This window comes from Triticum urartu, chromosome 5, assembly GCF_003073215.2.
Source record: "Triticum urartu cultivar G1812 chromosome 5, Tu2.1, whole genome shotgun sequence".
NCBI lineage: Eukaryota > Viridiplantae > Streptophyta > Magnoliopsida > Poales > Poaceae > Triticum > Triticum urartu.
In genome coordinates, this window is record NC_053026.1 from 345,046,086 (window position 1) to 345,064,747 (window position 18,662).

General features: G+C 48.7%; 1 protein-coding gene across 1 annotated transcript; it reads right to left on the reverse strand.

Annotated features, from left to right (window-relative positions):
* Positions 1-1,022: 1,022 nt before the first annotated feature.
* LOC125508931 (CRS2-associated factor 1, chloroplastic-like) lies at positions 1,023-17,924 on the reverse strand. Its single transcript, XM_048673740.1, has 5 exons — positions 17,262-17,924; positions 17,057-17,184; positions 3,274-3,499; positions 2,522-2,649; positions 1,023-2,449 (listed from the first exon to the last, which is right to left on the reverse strand). The coding sequence occupies exons 1-5, from the start codon at positions 17,881-17,883 to the stop codon at positions 1,454-1,456; spliced, it is 2,100 nt and encodes a 699-aa protein (XP_048529697.1). The 5' UTR covers positions 17,884-17,924; the 3' UTR covers positions 1,023-1,453.
* Positions 17,925-18,662: the final 738 nt, after the last annotated feature.

Here is an 18,662-nt window from a genome sequence, read left to right on the forward strand (position 1 = left end):
TCCTGAACAAGTGCTGCAACAGAGGGTGGTCCGCCGTGGCAATAATTTTGTAGTTCAAGTGTTGTTCCGATGGAGTGATTCCTCTGCGGAACTTGCTACGTGGAAAGATAAGGAGACGCTAAAACACATGTTTTCATGAGCACCGGCTTGGGGTCAAGCCGTGTGTAAGGGACATATAGAGATTATTATACGCCAAGTGACATCAAAAGTGCGAGTTTCTGAAGATGGAATGTCTAATGTTTTTTCGCCTGGGGAATTAATCGGACTATTGCGAGCGGAACGAGCAAGGCAAGCTTTGGATGAATCAATCTATTATCGGGCAATCTTATTGGGAATAACAAGGGCTTCCCTGAATACCCAAAGTTTCATATCTGAAACAAGTTTTCAAGAAACTACTCGAGTTTTAGCAAAAGCTGCCCTACGAGATCGCATTGATTGATTGAAAGTCTTGAAAGAAAACACAGTTCTGAGAGGATTATACCTGTTGGTACTGGATTCCAAAAATTTGTGCATCGTTCCCCACAAGACAATAACCTTTATTTTGAAATAAGAAAATCTATTGGCATCGGAAATGAGAGATTTTTTGAGGGGGGTTTTCAGCGATCAAGACCATCAAGTTGACCAAGAAGCGCGTGGTGAAGAGGTTCAAAACACAACCAGGCCCAGTCGCAAGCCTCAGCGGCCTGCTAGGCTAGCTGGGCCTGAATGGGCCCAAGTTACTATGTCAACTACTTAAGCTAGATCCCCGTGTCTCAAAAAAAACTTAAGCTAGATCCCCTAAAAAAACTACTTAAGCTAGAGAGTGCGCGCGTGTGTGTGTAAGGCAAGCGGGACAAAACGGCTGGAAGCCGAGGCACAGCTCGTGCGTGTAGGGTGGACGAGTTGTCGATCCCCTTCCTCCTCCATTTCGAATTGTAGCTCGAGTTGCTAGCAATGTCGCCATGAAATACAATTGAGCGAGAATTGGCGCTAACAAAATTCTTCACCAAAATGTCAGAGAAGTGCACCGAAGCCAAAAGAGATCAAACGAACAATAGCACCAAACACTAACAATAACTGATCAAATCTGCATGGAATCATCTACAAGAACAAAAACCGAAATTCCGTAAGATCAAATACGTGGACATCTCTGGCTCCCTACCTCTACCCGATAAGGCACCGTCACAGTGGGAGGAGAACAAGGGTAATTTTATTGTCACCAACATCACACCCTCCGCCTAAATGTCGCCAGTGAAGAATACAAAAATCAGTTTCCTTGGATTTTACCTTTAAAATCCAACGCAATCCAACAAAATCCAACGCAATTGACTGAGTACTTCTAAACAATTCTTGAGTCTAAAAATTAAGGGGCAAGTTCAGTTTCCTTAGATTTTGCCATTGAAATCCAACGCAATCCAAGGCTGCTGGTTCATCTTCCTCCTCCCTCCAGCGTAAGAGTAAAGAGCAGCCATATCTAAGCAAGTAACTTCGCTAGTTCATCCACTCTCAGTGTACCTCGTGGAACCACATCCGATAGAAACTCTTGTGCAAGATCATTTCTCTGCTTTCCCAATCGTCTGTCAACATCATATTTCCTTTCAACATCACTAGGTTCTTCATGTTCTATAGAATGCTTCTTTACTCTTACACTCTTATCTGGCATGCTTTTCCCAAGGCCGGACTTCCTTCGTGCACTTTTGAAAAGTGGACCTCGTGGAGCTGTCTTTGCAAAGGCAACAGACTTTTGATAAATCACATCAGCATCAACAAACTCATTTTCATCCAACACATTTGCCCTTCCAGTTATTGTGGCCTGTTCTAAAAGAAGTAACATTCCCTCCACACAGGACAATATATTTGAATAACTCTTTACACCATCATGTCCATTCAAATCTTTACTAATTTTGCTCATAGTCTCTAATTTGCTGACCACATCATTCCTGCTCGTCGGACAAATGGAAGTTTCTACCACATCTGGATATTGTTCAGACTTCCCAGAGTCAACAGGAGACCTTTGAACTGGATCTCCATTTTCACTGTTGCCTGATAGGATACCTTGGCCATAAAACTGTGACGTAAGAGATGGAATCACTGTATCTGAAGTAGAAAGTTGTAATGGACCAACAACTGAGATTTCAGTTACAGCTACACTCTTAGAATTACACAATCCAGGGACTGTAAGTGGAGAACTTAGCACCATATCATTAGCAAGACTAGGAATCAAGGGATCTTCCAGAAAACGTTCACGTTCACTCAAGATGCTGTTGTAAACAGATGCTGCATTATTGACCACCTCGATAGAAGTTGGAACAGTTGCTGAATCATTTTCCATTTTATTCAATTTTTCTTCACCATTGAACGGATGTTGATCACTTGGCAAAGGAAGAGATGGTTGGAATCTCCAATCATTTCCTCTCCACATCAGTATATGTTCAAACTCAAAAGACAGCAAGATACATGGAACTAGATCCTGCAAGGTACAGTTACTCATGCTTTGAACAAAACAACCATATAACAACACAATACAACAGATTAATCAAACCTTCAGTTTAGCTCCAATTTTTCTGCAATCACTTTTGTTTAGACTTGAGCAATCAACTCGGACAAGATCACATGCTTCAAATGCTTCTCTAACTTCCTTCACAAGGTTAGCATAAACACCATTTTTTCCTGTACAAAATTAAACGAATTGAGATATGGCCCAATGACTCAATCATACAATCGAAACGTGCAGATCAAAATGTTGTATATGGATATACGATATACACCGTACTAAGAAAAATCAGAAAAGCTGGAATAAGGCTATAGGAAATAGGGAAAAAAATTCAGATATCATCCAGTTTTTTCGCCATACGTATGGCTGTAGGACCAAACCATAGCAAGTTAACCAGTTGAGGCAAAGCAAGTATGAGTGTCTACTCTACATTGAGTTTGGTCACAGGCATTAAATCTTTAATTGTTTTTTAACATAAGTACAACGTAGAAGGTAGAACCAAAAAAAGGGCATACAAATTTTGCAACAATAACTACTTTGGCCTTGTTTAAGAGATCTTCTTTTCTTATCTATTTTTTGAACAATGAATAATATATCATGCAACATGCATCAACTTGTCGTATTAGAGTAATTGACTGGTACATTTTATAAGCCATGCAACATGCATCAACTTGTGATTTCGGATTTCTTTTGCCTTTTTTGCGAGAGGGCTCTTCTTTCTCCTTACTATGTTATCTACTGAGCATCCGATGTTTAAAATATGGTTCAAAGCAACATACATGGAAAATAAACATCTTTACCAAGTTTGCAAATTGGTGCTAATTGACACCCTCTCTTGCGCATTTGTGTTGCCTCGTCTGAAGTTAAGCCATCCGGCACCGTTTTGACCAGGCGAGGGTACATCGGTGCTGCAGGTCTCCAGAGCATAAGTGGAAAAACTGGGCGAGTCCTGTAATTATAGTTTCTGCCACGAAAGAGAAATATAACACCCCCTTGACGGTGTATTACTTTTCCTCCAACTTTTTCCTGCTCAAGTATGTGGTGTAACTTATGAGAAAGTAATCAGCAGACAAGCTGCCACCAGAAAGTGAAGAGGACAACAAAACAGAAACTACATAAATGAGTTTAACTAACACAACTTTTAGATTAATTCATTTAAAATGGCGAACTAGCTTACTGGTGAACTAAAAAATAAGAGTGCAATTCCTCTCCGAGCTAGAAGAGGAAGTGGCATCAGTATTGACACCCGTAGTAATGGGTGGAAACTTTAACTTGGTCCACGAGAATGCGGATAAAAGCGAACATCTACTCCACGTCTGGGGCGCCAAAAGGGGAAGGGGCGCCAGACCGTTCAAAGCTGACACGCCCCAAGAGATCTAGTTGGACCAAAAGATTGATGCGTCCGGTCTCTCATAGAGAATGGGCTCATTGATATGCGCTTGAAGACCAATCCTTTTGTACAAAGAGGAAGTTTACTGGTGCCAACGGGGATGTCAGAAGTGGTTCCAACTGAACAATCTTGAGAAGGAGCATAAACTGATGTTTTCTGAGATGAACCAACTTTACAACATGATTAAGGTCAAGGTCAATCAACATGCCAGTGAAGAAGCACTCAAGCGCTCTTGGCTTCTTCTGAAGAAGCATTACACAGTTGAAGAACTGGATGCGCCTCCTTCAACTTCTTCACCGCCCGGCGCCAGGGACGACTAGTGCCTATGTCCTCATCTTATTGGTTAGCTTTGATGCCAAAGAGGGAGAACATAATGATTAGAAGCTTCAAGATGTATTTGTTAGCTTAATCCAAACAAATTTGAGTTCTGTTAGGAGTATGCTAGTTAACTAGGCTAGTGTAGCCGTGGGTGCTAGCATGTTTGGTTAGGATTAGTATAAGTGTGATCAAGGTTGCCGGATAATTAGTAGTACTAGTAATATAGGAAAGTATAGACACGCCGAGGGTGAGGACTGAGGAGGGTAACGGATGGAGCCCCCGCCCGCCCGGTGGGATCCGGGCCGCCGGCCGCCTCTCCGCCGGGGCTCCGGCGCGTCTCGCGCGCAGCACTTCGGTTCGGGTTCACCATGGGACACCGGCGCGGCCGGACCAATGACCGTGACCGTGCGTTGCTGCTGCTGCGGACCGCCGCCTCCGGCGGGAATATTCAAGGAATTGTTCTCATCTCCCCTCCCCTCTCCCCTCCCGAGTCGCCCCCCGCGTGGGCGGCCGGGAGGCCCCCAGATCCCGTCGGCCGGCCCTCCCCCACTCCTCCTCCTCCTCCCTTGCCACTGCCCAAGGGCGCGGCCAGGCGAAGCCTGGTCGTCGCCGGCGGCGGCGGGGACTCGGGCCCTCTCGCTCGCGTGGGGCTGGTGCGGGCCGGCGCCCCCGGGCCGGAGCATGGCGGCGGGCCGGACGCCACGGCGGGTGGTGGCGGCGCCTCGGCGACTTCGCTCCCCCGCAGCAGGAGGCCTCGCGATCTGGTGCGTCGCGGTCGCCAGGGACGGCGGCGACGTGACCGGATCGGTTCACGGCGGCGCGGCCGGATCTATGCCCAAGCGTGGGCCTTGATCGCTGGTCTGCCGTCGGCACGGTGGCGGGTGCGACTCGTCGGCAGCTGGGCAGATCCGCCGGGATTCTACCCTTGTCTGATCCTTGACAGCGCGGGCATCTCCGGGGGAAACCCTAGATCTCCTTGGGATCGAGCGATGACGGCGCTTTTGCGTCGTAGTCCCTCTTTAGGGCATCGTTTTGGAGTTTACTCCGGTTGAAGGGACCAGCGACGTCGGTGGCGCACGTCTGGTGGAGCAACTGCCGATGAAAATCGCGCCGACTACGGTCATGGCGGACGATGACGGCGTCTTCGATGTCGTTCCCTTGTCGAGGCATCGTCGTTGCAGTCTGCGTCATCAGGCTCGGGATGCTCCAGGGGAAACCCTAGATCTAGGTCTTCCGGATCGGACGATGATGGCGTTTTATCGCTTTCCCTCCTGGGGGCATCGTTTTGGAGCAAGTGATGGCTAGGGGGGTGGTGGAGCGGTACTTCATCTCACACATTGATGGCGGCGGAGATCGGCGACATGGCGCTGTGGAGGCTCGGCGTCCGATGCGCGGAGATGGACTCGCGCAGGAGGAGGTAGCTGTCTGGCGTCATGGTGACGTCGATGGCAGAGTGGCCAGACGAGGTAGAAGCCTCAATATAATCTGAAGACGGACCTGTGGAAGATGGCGGCGACGACACACGAGTGCGTCTGACCAGATTGTGCCCCAGACCCGGTATGTGGCTCGGCTGGGGCTTCCGGCTTTTGATGTTAGGCTTAGGTGAGTGGTTTGGGTAGTGGCCCAGCTAGCATCCCTTCATCATATGGATAGGAGTAGCGGCATATGTTGCCAAGATGGTGGATTCAAGTATATTGTTTGTAATACTTTGTAAGGTCCTTGAGAATAATCAATAAAGTGGTCCTATGCATCTCCCAGATGCAGAGGCCGGGGGTCATCCTCCTTTTCTAAAAATAAAATAAAAAAAGGAAAGTATAAACAAGTCGGTTTAGAGTTTCCTTATGTTGGCGTGAGTTCTATTGGGACTAGGTAGCTTGTCCGTATAGGACTTGGGTTCCCGATGGTCGTGGTTGTGTATATATACACAGCCAGGTGCGTAAGTTTATTGTAACCGTGAGTCCAGAAAACCAGAAAATCAATAGAGGAAAAGAGGGCACGACAAGAGCCCTTGGCTATCAGTTTTGTGTGCGCGCGTGTTCGTCTAGTTTGATGTGGCTATCAGTTGTGTGTGCGCGTGTTCGTCTAGTTTGATGTGATCGATCCTGTGGGCGAATTTCCAACAGTATTTGGGAGGGCAACCTAAGTTGATATACGGTTCTCAGTTCCTCTGATGATTCATGTATGATTTGTAAACTCTAAGTCTCTGTGATATTGTGCTACAATATGTGTGACGTGCTTATTCATATGCATGTTGCCAATTCTTTAAGATCACATATGTGCATTGTTGTTTCTTCCTTCTTATTCATACCCAATGCACTCCCACAGATTATGTAAGTGCATCTACTGCCCCCTAGAGGGTTTTCGATGATTAATGACAAAATAGTTAAGGAACTAATGTGTTTGTGAGTATACACAGGCGAAAGTCCCTGGGGATTTGGTTTAGAATGAGAGTTATGACCCCGAAAATTTGTGATGACAATGAATACTTTGGGATTGCCTGTTCGAGAAACAATCAGCTCGCAGAGAGGATAATGAAGCGTAGTGAAGACTTTTTTCTAGTTTCATTTTCTTCTATTTGTGTCATAGGGCAAACCGTACTATTAAGGGAGTCTTAAGTGAAAGTTGAGATCTAGGTCTTTGATGTATGCTTAATCCAAACCTCTTCAAGTGAAGACTTGGAAATCTCTTCGTGCGCCGTGATTTTCTCTGTGAGTCCGAGACGATGTTCTTCAGGACTCCAAAGAAGAATCAGGTGCAGTTGAGTCGACTTGACTTGTGCTGCAAGTAAGTCACAGGCCACTTTTAAAATCCGACAATAACTCCACGTGCCGGTTGTCTGTTAGGTGGCGAGTACCCATGTTGGTCATTTCAAACCTTGGCATTGCGCCGACTATAAATAGCCACCCTGCTTCAACTTTAGATGATTGGCTGCTCTAGAAAGAATTGACAGGAGTTTGTCAGACCAACCAATCCTCTCGCAAGAGATTGAGAGAATCCTAAGGGAGGAAAAAAAAACCCAGAGCCTAAAATCTGCTAAGTGATTGAGCATCACTGAAGAACAAGTCGAAACTTAACTTAACCTATTACTCTTGTGGACTATGCATCCACTAGACTGTTAGGTGTCAATTCTGAGCTCTAAGAGTAACTGTGGACGACCGAAGAACAAGACTATGAAGGTCCTAGAGATCTACCTCGAAGATCTTGGGCGAAGTCTAAGTGACTTTAGCTCAAGGAGAATAGGATAAAGGCTTTGCCTTCTGAATTAAATCTTGGCCTCTCCAAGCAGACATAGAGTTGTGCCAGCAACTCGAACTAGCCAAACCAATTTGTACTCCCCACCCCCCCCCCCCCTCTCCTCCGCGAGGCTGCTCCATCACCACTTCTAATCTTCAAATGTTCTTCATTCTAGACGGGAAACCCAGCTGCATTGGTGATTCCATACACGTGAATACCGAGAGAGGGATCAGTCCTTTGATCCTCGAATGGGACAAGTAATTCTTCCGGTTGGGAGGTTTAATCCTAGTTGCGGGAATCTGCCTCAACATCTTCACCAACCTCTTCTCTCTGCTGCGTAGTTGATAAAAATCAGATCTGACTCTCTTTGCATCTTCATAGTGGTCCTGGGTTTTATTTGTAGGATGGAATTTTTTTGTTTGCTACTACGTTTCCCAACACGCTAAGCTTCAAGACCACATATACATTTTTACATTAAGCTCATGGGGTCAGGCAAACCTAGGTTGGTAGAGCTGGCAGTTAATACCTTGGTAGGGTGGGAACTGGTCTTGGACGAGGAAAATGAGGCTCTCATGCTTCCCTTCTCCAAGGAAGAAATTGAGTCGGCATTGCACTCCGTGAAAACTAATACAATACAATGCCAAGACCGGACAGGTTACAGGTTAAAAAGCTCTGGGGAACAATTAAGGACATAGTTTGCGCGATTGTGAATGATTTCGTGCTTGGGATGGTCGACATTGCTGCTCCCGATGTTCAAGGGGGTGACTGTACTACGAAATTTCGCCCTAAACGTAATGTTCAAGTTGGTTGCTAAGTACTACACTAACAGACTGGCTCACTTAGCTCATCACATCGTCAATAGCTGCCAATCTGCATCTATTAAGAGTAGGCATATTTTGGAATTAGTTCTCTCCCTCTACGAAATAGTGTGTGACGTGAGTTAGGAAACAACCAGCGGTCCTACTTAAACTTGAGCTCAAGAAGCCCTAGTGCACCACATTTTGCACTTCGTTTGGGTGGGTAGGCATATTTTGGAATTAGTTCTCTCCCTCTACGAAATAGTGTGTGACGTGAGTTAGGAAACAACCAGCGGTCCTACTTAAACTTGAGCTCAAGAAGCCCTAGTGCACCACATTTTGCACTTCGTTTGGGTGGGTAGGCATATTTTGGAATTAGTTCTCTCCCTCTACGAAATAGTGTGTGACGTGAGTTAGGAAACAACCAGCGGTCCTACTTAAACTTGAGCTCAAGAAGCCCCAGTGCACCACATTTTGCACTTCGTTTGGGTGGGTAGGCATATTTTGGAATTGGTTCTCTCCCTCTACGAAATAGTGTGTGACGTGAGTTAGGAAACAACCAGCGGTCCTACTTAAACTTGAGCTCAAGAAGCCCTAGTGCAAATTGTGATTTTTTATCAATGAGGAGTTGGAGCCCTTTAGGAACGGAAGAGATTTGCACTAAGGCAGCCTGCTTTCAGCCCCACAATGTTTGATATTGTTGCCCAAGCGGTTGCTTCGATGCTCGATAAGGCATGTCACATTAAGAGTGGTGCCGCACTTCATCCCGGGGGGTTACCCAACTCCAATAGGCAAACAACCCCATGTTGTTGTTTCACCCAGACCAACATAGCATTGCCACCAACAAGCTCCTTTTAAGTTTCAAGGTAATGTCCAATATAAAAAACAATTTCTTTCTGGGTTTTGCTTCGGTGCCCCCCCCCCCTAAAAGTTTGCACGGATCTTGAAGTTATTTTAAAAGGCTATCGTCGTATTAGCCTACAGATCAAACGTATTGAGTACATTGATTTGGATACAAAAGACTATATTATCCGTTTTTGTTGAAGGGGTACCTTCTAATCTCCACCCTTAATCTGCATCGATGTCCGTAAAATTTTCTAGGGAGGTGTACCGAAGGAAAGTTCTTTCTACAAACGTAAGGTGGTCGCCATGGGGATGCACGAGGGCGAAGATCGCATGGTGGCCAATCTTCTGAATAGTAACTTGGCGGCCTTCCTGATCTTGTACCGGTTTGCAATTAGTGATAGAAATCTAAGCATAGCGGAATGGGATCAGTTGGGTGTCAAGGTTGCCAAGAGGGTGGAACCTTGGCAAGGCAAATTCAAGCCTTCGGGCGGAAGATTGGCTTTAGCGAATGCGTATTAATCGGTGATTCCCTCTTTCACTATGGAGTTGATAGCAAACTTTGATAAGGTGCGTGCGTGATTCTTTTGGGAAGGGGGAGGTAACAAACACAAATACCATATAATCAGATGGGTCGATATTTGTAAACCGAAAGCCAAGGGAGGCCCCAGGGTGATGAACTCAGAAATTACGAATGTGACCTTGCTTTTTTCGACAAAGGGTGGATTTGATTAGCTCAAAAAGTTGTCGGCCCGGTGGGAACTAGGGTACCACGGCCCATCTGCCTCTGGCCCAGAGGAGGCCCAGGAAAGATAGCCCTGCCTCGGCCGCTCCGAAGGGAGTCGCCTCGCAAGTGCGAGCATCGCAAAGCCCCTCGCCGCCAGGCCAAGCCTTGCCGAGGCCGCCAAGCACCAGGTTGCCTCATGAGGCCGCTTCACGAGGCATGATGTACGGCGCCAGCTGCGGGGCTCCAGGCCCATCACGTGGGTGACGTCCCGCTGGTCAGGGTAAAGGCAGCAGGGCACGGTTCAGACTGGTTTCCATTCTGATGATAAGGGAGCAGCGGCGTCTGCCTCCCACAAAGCAAGTCCCAAAGCATTTCCTCTGGTGTAGGGGGATCATAACGGATCGGTGCGCCCGGGCAGAGGTCATCGCCGAGCCCACCAGTGCGTCGGGAAGACCGCTTTATCAGGCGGAGACCGCCTTTAGTCAAGATAAGCCCGGGCATATGTCCCCTTTTGAATTGCCGCCCTGTGGCCACCCTTTTCTGCTCATATTTTCGCGGAAGAGGGCCAAGGCACTACAAAAGGGGCAGGGCCGCTTCCATGTAAGGGGATCGAGCCATTCTCTCCCACACCTCGTATACCTCGAGCCACAAGCTCTCCATTAAAGAGCAATCCAACACAGGCAGGAGTAGGGTATTACACCGCACGGTGGCCCAAACCTGGGGAGCTTGTTAGAGTTGTGTCGAATATTATTGTACAAGGTAGGTTACAGTTGGACTTGGTTTTGGACTGTGTGTAGACAGGGTAGGAGTTGTGTCCTAATAGGACACTTGTATCCTACGTCTCTCATATATAGCGAGGGTAGACACACGATGTAACCTATGCCAACATAATAACACGGGCAGGCGGGGGAGCCGGCGGCGTGTGCCGGCGCCCGGGCGGCCGGGGTGCGGTATTGTGACGGTATCACGGGGAGGAGCGCCCGTAGTCAAGCCCCGAGGATGTAGCCATGATGGTGAACCTCGTTAACAAATCTCGGTGTCGTGCTGGTGTGATTGCTTGGTCCTCGGTAGATCGACGGTATGCCTCGAATTTATTCTAACAAGTGGTATCAAAGCAAGGTTCAAAGAGGCCGTGAAAGTTGATTCAGAGGAGGAAGAACGTATCAACGGACTTGTGTGCAAAGGGATCGCAGCCATGGGAGCAGAGTTAGTCGGCGAGTCGTTGCTGGCAAGTTGTATCCAGGAGGCAGCGATGAAGTGTTTGCGGTTGTTGTAGTTCTTCAAGAAGCAATCGGGATTGGCAGCAGCAGGTATATGGCGGCGGTGGATTCAGATCGGATCGTCGTGTTTCGACGAGATCAAAGCCGAGGCAGCAGCTTGGTGCGGTGTGGTCCAGCTAAAAGGCATCAGAAGCAACGGCAGTGGAGAAACGTGTAGCAACAGAAGTCTTGGCGTCTCGGAGATTGATCCGTTCCATCTGATCGAGAGCGGCGGCGGCGACTGGAATCGCTGCTACAACAGCGCTGCGGGCAGGGCCAGCTAGGGCGGGCGGCCCATACGAGGTACATGCAGAACTCACATGGGTACAACCCAAGCAGGCAGAAGCCAGCTGGTGGGCTAGAGCGGCCCGTGCGTGGGTAGCGACAATGCGTGGCGCTGCCCAGGCAGGTCCGCAGCGACAGTGCGTGCCGCACCAGGGAGGTCTGGTCTGTGGGCTACAAGCGTGACGTGCGTTAGCTGTCGGAGACACGTACAAAGCTCAAGGCTGAGATTTGTTAAGGAAAAGCAGGATTCGTTTCCGAAGGGAGCTGCTACAGCGTGTTAGAACATGGGAGTTCCGATTACCATCAGGTTGCTATAGCGTGGAAAAGTACAAGAAGATAGTCAAAAGGAGTCACGGGTGCTGCATGCATGAAGGTGAGCTTGAGCTTGCTTCTACATGTACGAGAAGACTAAAAAGAGACTGCTTCTGGTGTTCTTTGCATGGTACATGATGGTTGAAGGGGCTGTTGTTTGACGTGGCAAATAAAGGGGAAACGAGCCGGTGATGTGCGACGTGCGTATAAGGCTCGAAGGAGTCTGGAGCTCATCGTGGCAGGATCATGCATACACAGGGCGTCAAGCAATGCATAGCGATGTGCGGGCAGACACGATGCATGGTGGAGCATGGTTGCAGTCGGACATGTTCGGCTGGGTCGGACAGGACAGTCTGATGGACCGACGGGGATGTTGGTCAAAGCAGAAGACAGGGATGATTTCAGCGACGACGACATAGGAGCGTGATGCTGATGGTGACCGACTTCTGGGGCGTGGAAACACGTGGTGCAGGCCTGAGGGCATGTGCGGCTTCGACAGACTATGGCGCGGGGTTGATTCAAGATGGTGCACACATGAGAGAACTTGAAGTCGACAGGGCGCAGGGTAGCGTAGCGCAGCTACATGGAGTCATGTTGAAGGTGGAGCTGGAGTCTGATGGTCGACTTCACTCTGAGCTGATGGAGGGGCTACGGCGTAAATTCATGGAGAGTCGAAGCCTATTTCAACGGAATAGCAAGAGACACGTGGATCGGACTGGGTACCAGTGGTCTGATGGAGGCGTGATACTCGGCATCGGTCGGTGATGATCGATGGTTCTCTGCAGTGGGGGGTTGAGGCAGTGTGGGCTAGCTACACGGGAGACTCTACCAGAACAGAAGAGGCTCGACGTGGTGATAGCGGCGAGGTGTGCGGTAAGCACGGGACACAGCGACAGACCAAGGCACTAATGGTGAGACATGTGGTCAGACAAAGTGTGCAGGGGTGCTGAAGCAGTGTTGGCGAGTACCAGGTTCAAGTTGGTGACTAGATCTATGGAGTTTGACATGTCATATGGATGAGAGTTGACCATGGAGAATCTGAGAAAGTGGCGGAAAGTCTGAAATTGTCAAAAGCTAGGAGAGTACATGGCCGTATATTCTGTGGTGTTCAGTGCACATGGCAAAGTGCGGATGGCAAATACAGAAGGAGGCGCAGTGCTATAGCTATGGGACATGCTAGAGACTATCCGGAAGAAGGGTGAGACAACTGCGAATTAGACTCAGGGTGACACAGGGCAACGGTGAAATTCCTTCAAGTTTCAGACAGACGGTCAAGAAAGAGTGGTGGCGTTGAGTTCAGATAACTCTTATATGTGGCGTCCAATATGTGAGTTGTTCACTTTCACGCAGACAGTGGTCGGTGTGTGATGGTGTTGAACGGATTCTCCGGAAGTTGGGAGCACAAAGTAGAGTATTGAGGAACTTAATTTTGCTCGAGTATTGACTGTGAGGAAGACGAGAAGGGACTACAATTGCAGGTGGAGTCACGTGGAGTCTGGGAGTAGCAGCGGTGCTCATGACGTATCTCAAGTCCAATGTACATGAAGGTTTGACGCATGGATGAATTAAAGGTGGTGGAGAATATTCGCCAAGGTGGAGTTTGTTAGAGTTGTGTCGAATATTATTGTACAAGTTAGGTTACAGTTGGACTTGGTTTTAGACTGTGTGTAGACAGGGTAGGAGTTGTGTCCTAATAGGACACTTGTATCCTACATCTCTCATATATAGCGAGGGTAGACACACAATGTAACCTATGCCAACATAATAGCACGGGCACGTGGGGGAGCCGACGGCGTGTGCCGGCGCCCGGGCGGCCGTATTGTGATGGTGTCACGGGGAGGAGCGCCCGTAGTCAAGCCCCAGGGATGTAGCCATGATGGTGAACCTCGTTAACAAATCTCGGTGTCATGCTGGTGTGATTGCTTGGTCCTCAGTAGATCGACGGTATGCCTCGAATTTATTCTAACAGAACTCGCGCGTCCCCTTCGTGTCCGATGTGAGTGAGTGTGCTCATCTTGATCTCACCGTAGTTTTCGTCGGGTCGTAGGTCGCTAAGCAAAGCCCCCAGAGTTCGAACCCTAGTTCTTGGAGAAGTTTCTTGGACGCAGATCCTAGACTCCGACATTTGGCACGCCAGGTAGGGGGACTTGCCGTCTTCGCGCCCTCGACCTCGACGTCAACATCGACATGGACGACGCCGCTGCGCGCCGAGCTGCCGCCAAGGCCCATGTGGCGCCCGCCGCCCAAGGTGCCCCTGGGCAGCACCCTCGCGCCGCCACCGAGCCTGTTGGGGAGCGGGTGGCCTCCTTCGTCCGTCCATCGGTGAACGAGCAGACGCGTGGCTGCTCCGCCACCGCCTCCTCGCTTGCACGTCGCGAACCTCCCGCTCCACACGCCGCGTTGCTCATGGCACAGGGGCTGCTGCGCTGTCGCCCCGCCAGAGACGGTCACGACGCCTGGCTCAAGCACATCACCAAGCTTGTCTTCGCCGCACGCGGCGACCGGCTGCCCCCTCGCTCCTCGCCCACTTCATCGCCGCGCGCTAAGCGACCCGGACGACCGCTCCTCGTCCTCCTCCTATGGGCCGCGGCGCAACCGGGTGGCGCTGCGCAGTGTGCGCCTTGGAGTTGTCCCACGGCTCGTCCGCGCCAGACGGCGTCGGCGGCTGCCGCCGAATCGTCCATCGCGTCTGAAAGTGCAACTAATCCCCGGGTGATTTTGGTAATTCATAACAACATATAGCTCATTGAACTAATATCCTTTCAAGTTAAATATTTCAGAAAGTTTAGTGATTGACATGGCATGGACTAGAGATGTGGACCCCTCAAAATGCTAAGGACAAAGATTGGCAAATGCTCAAGATTCTTCATTTCTATTTTAGTGATCCAAGATCACATTGAGTCCATAGGAAAAAGCCAATACTATTAAAAAGGGATGAGGTGTTGTTACTTTTGCACCTGCAACAACTGCCACCGTTGTACCTCTAGTTGCAACTTCACCAGCTCCTCAGACATCCTCAGAAGCGTTTGCAGATGCTATCCTCTCCATGCCATCTACGCACACCCGAGCAACCAGCCAGAAGACCACTTCAGGAGCTCCCAGAGATCGTACCTAGAGTGCCGCATAGCACTATGCATTTTCAATTTTTTTGATAACTTGTTGCAAAAGGGGGAGAAAGTGTATAGATCATTAGGCTTCGAAAAAGAGCGTTTTTCCTTTTGTTGCTTCTCTTGCTACTTGTTATTTGTTCGTTTGCTTGCTACTATTTATACTTGTGTGTGAGATACTCTTATGATCATGTGTTTGATCATACTATGCTTTAATGTGTGCTTGAATGATAATATCTTAATACTTATGTATGATCAATCATGTTTCTTTTGGTGATGAGTGCATGTTCTTTATATTCTATCATTTTGAGCGCTCCACCAAGATGCATATGACATGAAAGAGTGACTCATGATCCTAATTGATTGTGTATTTACATTCAAAAGCAAATTTTAAATAATGCATAAACTTAAGGGGAGCTCTTGCTTATCATATATTTCTCAAAGCGTCGATGTATTTCATTCATATTATCATTTGTCGAAACTTTGATCTATATGTTGTCATCAATTACAAAAAGGGCAGATTGCAAGTGCAACTAATCCCCGAATGGTTTTGGTAATTCATAACAACATATAGTTCATTAAACTAATATCCTTTCAAATTAAATATTTCAGAAAGTTCAATAATTGACATGACATGGACTAAAGATGTGGACTCCTCAAAATGCTAAGGACAAAGATTGACAAAAGCTCAAGACTCTTCATTTCTATTTTAGTGATCCAAGATCACATTGAATCCATAGGAAAAGTCAATACTACTAAAAGGCGATGAGATGTTGTTTAATAGTCTACTACCTCAAAATGCTTAGTGATATGCTCCAAAGCCCTCAACCACTTTCTCAATTCCAAATATGTCCAAAACCTAAAGTCAAACTCGGCCCCACCGATTTGATCTATCCGGCGCCACCGAGTTCCTTTAACATAGCCACTGCCAGAAACCCTAATCAATTCGGTCTCACCGATCAGGATCTCGGTCTCACCGAGATGGCAATGCAAACTCTTTGTTTCCCTTCGTAACGTTTCGGTCTTACTGAAATGAGCGATCGGTCACACCGAATTCGCAATGCAAACTCTCTATTTCCCTTCGTAACGTTTCGGTTTTACTGAAATGAGCGATCGGTCCCACCGAGTTTGCCTGACTAACTCTCAGATTTGCTCATTGCTGAAATCGGTCTCACCGAGTTCATGCAATCGGTCACACCGAGATAAGGTTTTGCCCTAACCCTAGCACATCGGTCCCATTGAGTTGATCATGTTGGTCCCACCGAGAATCTTAACGTTCACATTTTGAACTGAATCGGTCTCACCGAGGTCTCTTATTCGGTCTGACCGAGTGGGGTCAAATGTGTGTAACGGTTGGATTTTGTGTGGAGGCTATATATACCCCTTCACCCCCTTCTCTATTCAAGAGAGAGCCATCAGAACGTGCCTACACTTTCACTACTCATTTTCTGAGAGAAAACCACCTAATTATGTGTTGAGACCAAAACACCCCTCTTTTCCAAAAATTATCACAACCTGTACAAGTGTACATGCTAGCCGTGGAGACAGAGGCCTCAGTTCACTCTGTTTTCCATGACAGCTTGTCAGCATGGTGTTCTGTCATAATGTTCCCTCTCAAAAATTGGCTAGTTCGGGAGGCGCTGAGGAGAGAGTAGCAGTTTATGTGGAGTTGCGTCTGAGATTGCATGGGATGCTCCTGGAACGCCAACTACACACCTGAGTCCTTAGAGCTACTGTGTGACCCTAAGGGTCCTACTCATAGGGTCGTTTGGCGTTGCTTTGTGGCGCAATTCTGGGGGTTATGGAATGTGATTAACAAGCATTCTATTGAGAGAATTATCCCAGGTCTCCCAGCTGATTACATCTTCAAAACCATCTCTTTCTCTCAGCTCTGCCTCCCCCAAGGGAAGAAGCGCAGGGCAGCGTATGTCATCAATAGACATCTAACATCGAGCAGCTAATTGGGATCTTGGCTGCGTGTGTCTTGTGTTGCGAGTTTACGTACTCGCTTATGTGGCTTGTTTTGTTAAACTGATATCCTTGCTATCTTGCTTTCCATTTTATTCGGTTTGGTTGTAAGACTTTGTGTTTGCCTCTCGGTTGGGCTTTATTAATATAAAGCCAGACATTCTAAAGAAACCAAGAGTGACAAATTTTACCATGATGTAAAATCGATATATTTGAAGAATTACAAGATAGGATATATCCTAAATAGATTGCAGGATACAAAAAAGAAAACAGAGGGCTAGAACTGAAACGAGATGTACTTGTAGCAGCCCGAAGAAACAATAGAGGGTGGTAGCATAGTTACCTCGAGTTGTTGGCAGACATTATCCATGTCAACTGTACATACACCTTTGCATTTTATCTTGCAAACTCTCTTCCTCTTCCAGTGTGCATGAATGTTCTCCAACATATTGTGTGTTAAACCATCCCTGCCTGCAGAAATGCACATTCAAACTAAAAGGAACATAGCTGTAACTCCTAGCTTATTGAGCGAGTTCATGAAACTTTACCCATATTGAGCTGCCGTTTCGCCTTGAGGTTTCCCTTGACGAGCACGGCGACCTCGTCTCTGGTGAGCGGTTCCCCGAGGACCTCCTCCCGGGACGCCGCTTGGTACCTTGGCTCCATCCCTGCGAGGAATGGCCCTGGCGACTGCACGGGCTTCACCCCTTTCTTGCCATGCGGCGGTAGCACGAAAGAGTCGAACTCAGGCAGCTCCTTGCGGCTCTTGGGGAGAGGCTTCCTTCCGGTCCACGGGCGCGGCGTGGCCTCGGGACCGAACGGCAGGAATGGAGCCTCCCGGAGCGCGACGGGGCGTGCTCGTGGGGCCTCCGTGTAGCTGTACTGGAACTCAAACGGCGCCCCCTCGAGGTGGTAGGCGAGGCCCCGGTCGGTGACCCGGATGCCGGCGGCGGGCTCGCCAGTGGTCGGGACGGGGATCTTCTTGGCACGGTCACCGCGCGAGAAGGCCGGGTGAGAGCCGACCGGAGCTCGGCGGCGCTCAGGGTCGTCGGCGGGTTGATTGTGGTGAGAGAGGGAGAGGGAGAGGCGGAGAGAAGTCCCGAGCCGTAGACCAGGGTGCTGGGCCGGAGCAGCGAGGAGGGAGCGAGAGGGGAGGGTGTTGGTTGCCATATGGATGGTTCACCGTCCAAGCTCTCGAGAGTGTAAAGGTTTATCTCATCTTTAAGGCTTGAGGGTCCTGGTTCGCGAGTTCCCTCTCCGCCGTTTGTTCCAGGTTGCGACTCGTGCCGTTGCCACGCCTTTCCCATCGTCCGATCGGGAGCTCCTAGACAGCGCTGTAAGAGCATCTCCAATAGGCGCCCAACACGGCGCGCGCAAAAAACAGTTTTAACGCGCGCTCATCGTCTGATTTGGCGCGGCGCGCTACGCCCGTTCCAGCAGCCGCGCTAAAATGCAACGCAAAAAATGCAGTGCGCACATAATATTTTTTTTAATTTTCGTACGCATAGATAAAATAAAAACTAGATAGATTGCATAAATAAAAAACGATACAAAGGTATTTTACATCGGTGCAACTAGATAGATAGTTCGAACGCATAGATAAACTACGGCGCAACTAGATAGAAACTACTCTAAGTCGCTATCATCATCATCATTATCATCCTCGACGGTGTCGTCCGAGGTGTCTAGCCACATGTCCAGCCACCGATCATTGTTCGGCGCGAAGAACGACTGTCCACCTGCTGCAACGATGTCTGACTGCGCATTCGCCAACGCCTTCCGCTAACGCCTTTCCAACCGCGTCTTGCGGCGCCTTCGCGTGTCCTCCTCGCGGCGCCTTGCCCAGTAGGTCTGCTCGTAGGCGACGTCCTCCGGGTGGCGCTGGCGCCACTCCGCCATGACCCGCTCGTCCTCCTGGGCGACGAGGAGGCGGCGTTGCCGCTCGGCGT

Excerpts from the sequence above, each read along its gene's own strand:
- LOC125508931 (XM_048673740.1), bottom strand. The coding sequence starts at position 17,883 with ATGGCAACCAACACCCTCCCCTCTCGCTCCCTCCTCGCTGCTCCGGCC. Across the intron at positions 17,185-17,261 it reads GAAACGGCAGCTCAATATGG|GCAGGGATGGTTTAACACAC; the intron begins GTAAAGTTTCAT and ends GCATTTCTGCAG. Across the intron at positions 3,500-17,056 it reads ATGTCTGCCAACAACTCGAG|GAAAAAGTTGGAGGAAAAGT; the intron begins GTAACTATGCTA and ends ATACTTGAGCAG.